We start from the raw sequence: 6,670 nt of genomic DNA, 5'->3' as shown, positions 1-6,670 counted from the left end.
CAACAATACAAGTAGAGGTGGGAAGGTGAACTCCTGGTCACTGGTGGTCAGAGAACTTGGTCTCAAGTATATCTGGAAAGGATGGCAGATTAACAATCACCTTCAACCTGAGAGAGTGCATCACCTCCAGATACTGCCTCCTGGCAAGGGAAATATCCCCAGGTCCCTGGTGCACCCCGGACACTGAGCATTCATCCAGGGTAGAGTGGTACATCTGGCCCACGGAAACACCTGCTTGCCAGCCTCATATTTTTCCCTCCTTTTAATACCTCCAAGGCCTCCTACTCATCCTGGAGAAGGGATTCCTGATCCCCTTCCTGCACCCATTCATCCTCTTTCTTATCCATGCAACCCACAGTGGCAGCCAACCCAGCTCCCATACCACTTCCCAACACAGCAGACCCCGTGGCTCCCACCACAGCTCCAGTTGCCACCATGACAGCCTCTGCAGCCAGAGCTGCTACTGCCATGCCTGCACCCACTACTCCACCCACCAGGCCCATGAACCCAACACCCAAAGCATCCCCAACAGTGGCTAGGCAGCTGCTAAGCCACACTGTGTATGTGTCTATGAGAACCTTAGCTGTGGCCTGCAGCTCCCCCTACATGGTCTCCAAGATTGGCTCCCTCCCTCGGCACAGCAAGGCCACATGGTGCTAAGCCAGGACAGCATCTCTCTGGGCAGAAAGCAGGTGCCTCATGGTGTCAGGAAGCACCCAGAGGGCAGAGAATACGCACATTCTCATCAAGTCCTGAGTGAGAGACTGAAAGCAACGCTGTTGATTAGGAAAGCCATGCATCTTCTCCCAGTATGTGCCTACTTGGCTGTGAAGTCTCACCTGCTGCCTCAAGAATTCCTCTGACTCCTTCTTGGCAGCTTCCATTTGTCATCTGTCCATGAAAAGACCAGGTTATATACCAGCTTCTTTTTCATAATCCAGATGGATTGCTACTCATCTTCACTTCAGAACAGACCAATATATCGCAAGGCTTCCCCATCCCCCTCCTGACCCTGGGTGCTCCCACTGGGCCCTCATCATTCTCCCTACTTCCTCTGAAGAGGTGAAGCTGGGTGCCATCTTCCCCATCCAGCCTGAGAGGTTCTGTGGAGAAGAGAGGAGTCAAGGTTGCCACAGTGGCTGAGGGCTGAGCAAGAGGAATAGTTCCACATCGTGATTTCTTGAGCTAACTGCTGCCCAGTAAGCAGACATCTGTCCACTTGGGGAAGGCCCCATCCTTCATGCCAGGGTCCACGGCAGTGGCTCTTGGCAAGCTGAGGGGCCGTATTCAACACATCCAGGATGTAGGCATGAAAAAGGTAGCTGGCATCCTCCCTTGGGTCTAAGGTGGGGAAGATAGGGCTGAAATGTGATGGACTCTGGGGAAAGAAGCTAGATTGGAAGGGCTCTAGTCAGGTTTAGTTAAGCAGGGGCAACTAGGAAGAAGCACACAAAGGTCTACTCCAGTGGGTACTTACCCCCAGGACTTCTGTGGCCTGTGTTTTCCCACTGCCTCCCCAAATAAGGCAGGAGATAGAAGTACATTCATTTCCTCTGAAGCAGCTCCTGAATTTGGGATATTTGGCTGATAATTTAAGAAGGATTGAGAAACACTTACGCCCTTCATTGTAAGAACTTCTTCTAACTTCCTCCATAGTCTGCCCTGCCCACAGCCTCCACTCTCTAAGCCAGGAAGGCCCTTCCTCTGTTCTTCTCACCTGGATAATGTCATTCATGTGTCCCAGCCCTGCCTTTTTTGGATGAGATGAGTTGTGAAGTACAAGTTCCAGATGCTAAGAGAAAAGGGGAGAGGAAGGACTAACCTCAGCTACTGAATGTCCAGGTCTGGGGATAAGGATCAGGAGTGTCTTACCTGGACTGGGATCATCCCATAATGCTTGCCCATCACTTCATCCACATGGACAAATCTCTGGAGGCAAGGCATAGGTAGAGTCATAAAAAGACCACATTGAAGACTTTGTAATATCTCAAACCCTCTTTCTCACAGTAGAGAAACAAGCACCCACTTTCCCAACTCCAATAATTCCTTACTTCTTCTTGGGCTTTATCAGCTCAGTTCAACTGACACACATCCTAGGTCAGAACTAGAAGGACTAATCCCACCTGGTCCAGAGTCCCCTGGTCAATGCAGAAGGGGAGTAGTCTACCCTTCACAGAGTATTCCATATCTTCACAAGTATTCCATATCATTATTCTTCAGTTTCTGGGATGTGTTGAGGACCTGAAACCAAGGAGAGCACAACATGGGAGTGAATCTGGAAAGGCAAACTGAGAAAGGAAAAGGCAAATGGGGAGGAGCTCTCAGGTGGTACACAGAGCATGGAGGAAACATTTATGCTTGCCTTTCAGTACAGAAGGCAAGCTGAAGAAATGGGACCATGGCTCTATGGGTGTGAATCACAACAAGCTACGGCTGACTCTGAGAAGAATGGGAATCCCAGAACATTTGATTGTGCTAATGCGAAACCTCTACTTGCACAAAGAGGCAGTTGTCAGAACAGAGCAGGGAGACAATGGATGGTTCAAAATCAAGAAAGGGGTCCGTCAGGGATGTATTTTGTCTCCATACCTTTTCAATCTGTATGCAGAACAGATCATCCGAGACGCTGGGCTGTACAAGGAGGAATGTGGCATCAGGATTGGTGGAAGAATCATCAACAACCTGCGTTATGCAGATGACACAACCCTGCTTGCTGAAACTGGGGAGGACCTGAAGCACTTGCTGCAGAATGTCAAGGACTGCAGTCTTCAATATGGATTGAAGTTCAACATCAAGAAAACAAAGATTCTCACCACTGGGCCAATTGGCAGCATCAGTATGGATGGTGAAGAAATTGAGATAGTTGACAGTTTTAGTTTACTTGGTTCCACAGTCAGCACCCTTAGTAACAGCAGCCAGGAAATCAGGAGACAAATTGCATTGGAAAAGTCAGCTGTAAGGGACCTCTCAAGAGTACTGAAGAGCAATGACGTCGGGCGGGAGACTAAGGCGCACCTGCTATGCATCAGAGAGTTAGACAGTGAATAGAGATGATAGAGAATTGATGCCTTTAAGCTGTGGTGCTGGAGAAGAGTGTTGAATATACCATGGACTGCTAGGAGAACAAACAGGTTTGTCCTGGAGAGGATGAAGCCAGAACGCTCCTTGGAGTCAAGGATTCTGAAGCTTCGTCTGACATACTTTGGGCATGTTGCAAGGAGGGACTGGTCCTTGGAAAGGGACATTATGTTTGGGAGAGTGGAGGGACAGCGCAGGAGAGGAAGACCCTTGATGAGATGGATCGATTCTGTGAGTGGAGTGGTGGGAATGAGTGTGTTTGAGACGGCAAGGTTGGCACAAGATAGAAAGGCGTTTAGGGCTCTTGTACATAGGGTCACTATGAGTCGCAAACGACTCGATGGCACATAAAAACAACAACAGAGTCCTTTAGCCCATTATTTGAAGAGCTATGCTCCCATCTTTCCCAACTAGAAAACTCCTGTTCTTCCTGCAGGTTGCTTGTGAGACCTGCTTGTCTTTGCCATGAGCTGAGGGCAGCTGTTGCAAGGGGAGGGAGATGTGTAGGCAAGGGACCACCTGTGGTCTAGGACTTCCCTACCTGGTAGGAGCTCAGCACGGCAGCAAGAGTGCACAGCTTGGTCCTGGTCTCATTGCTTGGTTCAGAATTCATGAGACCTCCTGGGTTCACGAGGAACACGGCCACTTGTGGTGGGTGGAGTTGACAGCAACACAACCAGGAGTCAGGTCTTCCTCGCCTTCAACCAGTCAGCCCTGTTCCACCCAGTGGTCCCTCCTTTCTCAAGCTCTTTCCTCTCTCAGTTTCTTCATGCCTACTAGTTCTTTCTAGACTTCCCTCTTCTTTGTCTCCCTCTACTTTTCACCCTGGCTCTCATCTTTCCTCGTGCACTCTTGGCCTCTTTCTGCCCTTTTCTACCCTCCTCACCTTCTTCTCTTCTTTCTCCACCAGGAAAGGGTGGTTCCACATCCAGATGCCTCTGGTGAGGCTGCTGGCCTCCTACCTGAGCCCCTGTCCTCTAGGCCAACTGCCCTTATGAGTATCCTATAGGAGGAGACACAGTATATTCTCAGACCCCTGTCTCTCCCAAATAGCCAGTCTGGGACCCCCTCCCCAGCACCTCCCTCACCAGGCCTAGCAAGCCCTGAAGCAAGTGATTGAGGAAGAAAGATTTCCATGAGCACTGCTCCCCATGGATGGCAAGAAGGCAGATGGGCATGTTCCTGGCCAGACAGTCCTTCAGGCTGGTTGACAGCCTGCATCCTCAGGATGAGGCCCCCAAAAGCACTGATCTGCACCAGCAGCACAGGCTCAGCCTTCATGTCACATGCTTCCTGTGGGAGAAGGATTCTTGAACATCATGGGTTAGGAATTGGGCCCCAACCTGGAACTTCATCCCCCATCATAATGTTCTAGAATAGGACCCAAAGAACCCGCCTCCTCTCAGAGCAGACCCAGAGCCTTGTCCCCACCCCAGTAAGGCCTGATCCTGAACATGCACTGCAGGACTCTGCAGCTTCTGTGGCAGCAGTTTCATTTTCTCCCCCAGACTGAAGAGCCCCTTCTGCCTACACTGTTTGTGGCACTGGGTTTTGCATGGTGTCTGGTAGACTGGGGTGAGATGGTTTCTATAACACGGAGCACAGACATCCTGGCCACAGTGGACTGAGGCAGGCCTCCTCAGCCTCAGATGGTGCAAGTTGGCAGCTCCTCACCTCACCAGTCTTGGATGCCAAGCCCAGCTCCAATTTGGGAAATGGTGAGCAGGGCCTAGAAAACAGAGCAGGACTTTGAAAGTAGGCTGGTGTTGCAGAGGGTTCAAACTAAGGATCGGGGGGAAAGGTGGTAATTTGGGTGGGGCTTGATTTTGCTCTGTACCGCTCTGCTGCTTCTGAGTCCTCAAGGCCTTAGGAACAGTGCAGCTGTCCCCAGAGAGGCCAAGGCCCATTTACTACTCACTGGCTAACATCCCTGAAGCTACAGATCCCAGAGTGGCGTGGCAGGCAGCAGAGCAGAATGAGCATGGCTCCAAGAGGAGAACGTCTGATCAGACCCTGGTTCCGCCACAGCTCAGTACAGCAACCATGGACAAGTTTCTTCATTTCTCTGGGCCTCAGTTCCCTGATTTTCTAAGCATTTGCCTCCTTGGACTATTGTGATGATGCTCTGAACCAAATGTTCTTTGAAATCTCATTGCTTCCTGCTGCAAAAATTCTTCAAGGGAGTCAATGACCTTAACTGGACCCCTCAGAAGTGACATTTTTACAAAATCATGCCATCAGATTAAGCATAGTCAACTGCTATGGGGATGGGAAGAGGCAATAGAGCACCCTAATTCCCTGAGCAATCCACCTCGGCTGAGCAGATGTCTCTGGTTTTTAGACAATACCTCCAGCTCCTGCTCTGAGCTAGAATCTGCTGTCCCTGTCCCTTCTCCCTCCATAGCCTGAAAGATGATCCCCTGCTGTCCACCACCTCCTGTTGTGCCACAGACAGCCTCCATCTCCCCAACCAGCCCTCCCAACTCTAACTCTCCAGGGTCTCTGAACAACTGACCCTTGTAAGCAGACTCTGCTACTTACAAACAGTTGCTGGTACTTCCCACGAAGCTACATTTTCTCCCCTTGGAGGAGAAAAAAAAAAAGAAAAAATATATATTTACCATTAAAAAGGCATTTAGAACAGAATGCAGGCTGTTCTCTTAATCCTTAATTCCAGTGATTCTTCATCCTACACTACGCCAACTAATTCCCTTCATCCCCAGCCTCTTCGACAAGTTACAGGTCTAAAGACTTGCCAAGTTGATGAAAAAAGGAAAAGGTAGACAAGGTGAGTCTTGGCATGGGAAACAGAGTCGGGGAGAGGGTCTGGATGCAGAGAGAAGAGGTAAGGTTAGTTTCAATTTTGGGAAAGCTGTGAGAGGTAGATTGTGGGGCCAGGAGTGGGAGGACAATCTCCCCAGTCTCCCAGGCTCACACTCAGGCTGAAAAATGATTGTAACATTCTGGAGAGAGGAGGCTGCTTGTGAGCTCACACCAGAGGGAGGAGATAAGAACTGGGCACCAGTCTCTGGAGGAGGGAAATATAGGGACAAATTCAGAATCCCTGGCAGAGGCTGAGATGCAGGCAAGCTAAGGTGGTAAGTTGCCATGGAGACTCAATTCTGGGAGTGATAAGGACAAGGAGGAGGATGGTGACAGAGAAAGAGAGAGTAGCAAAGACAGCAGAAGGGATTCACAGGCAGGGATACAACACAACCTGGGCAGGATTGTTCCTGCTGGCCAGCTGAGTTCTTCTAGGACAACAGCAGGCAAGGAAGGAGAGGTTTTAAAATAGGAAAAGCACACCTGGGTGCTGACAGCACTTTGGATGGAGGATTCTTCATCTATTCAGATGATAAACATTCACTGAGCATCTACTTTGTTCAGACACTTGATGCTGTCTCATCCTTCTCACCAGTAATCTTTCACTGGTGCCAGGTTCCAGCTATACCTTTTCTCCACCCTTTGGGCCTTTTCTTCTTCAGGTATCACCTGCATGCCCACCAATATCTTCCCTTCCAGTGTCTTTTCCCTGTATCACACCCTGTGTATCAGCTCTGGCCTTCTAACTGCTGGTTCTGTTTCCAACCAT

At 49.8% G+C, this 6,670-nt stretch overlaps 1 protein-coding gene across 1 annotated transcript; it reads right to left on the bottom strand.

The window, feature by feature from the left end:
- Positions 1 to 281: 281 nt before the first annotated feature.
- RNF112 (ring finger protein 112) lies at positions 282 to 5,880 on the bottom strand. Its single transcript, XM_006901210.1, is given in 14 exon segments — positions 282 to 752; positions 840 to 891; positions 1,027 to 1,105; positions 1,174 to 1,341; positions 1,618 to 1,792; positions 1,873 to 1,927; positions 2,195 to 2,241; positions 3,620 to 3,723; positions 3,946 to 4,081; positions 4,167 to 4,281; positions 4,283 to 4,371; positions 4,533 to 4,726; positions 4,729 to 4,752; positions 5,835 to 5,880. Coding segments are annotated over 14 exon segments (1,755 nt in total).
- Positions 5,881 to 6,670: the final 790 nt, after the last annotated feature.

Source organism: Elephantulus edwardii, unplaced genomic scaffold, assembly GCF_000299155.1.
Source record: "Elephantulus edwardii isolate Elephantulus edwardi_28Jun2011 unplaced genomic scaffold, EleEdw1.0 scaffold00314, whole genome shotgun sequence".
In the NCBI taxonomy this organism is placed as follows: Eukaryota; Metazoa; Chordata; class Mammalia; order Macroscelidea; family Macroscelididae; genus Elephantulus; species Elephantulus edwardii.
The sequence above is the reverse complement of the archived record's forward strand: the minus strand, read 5'-3'. Positions and strand labels throughout refer to the sequence as shown.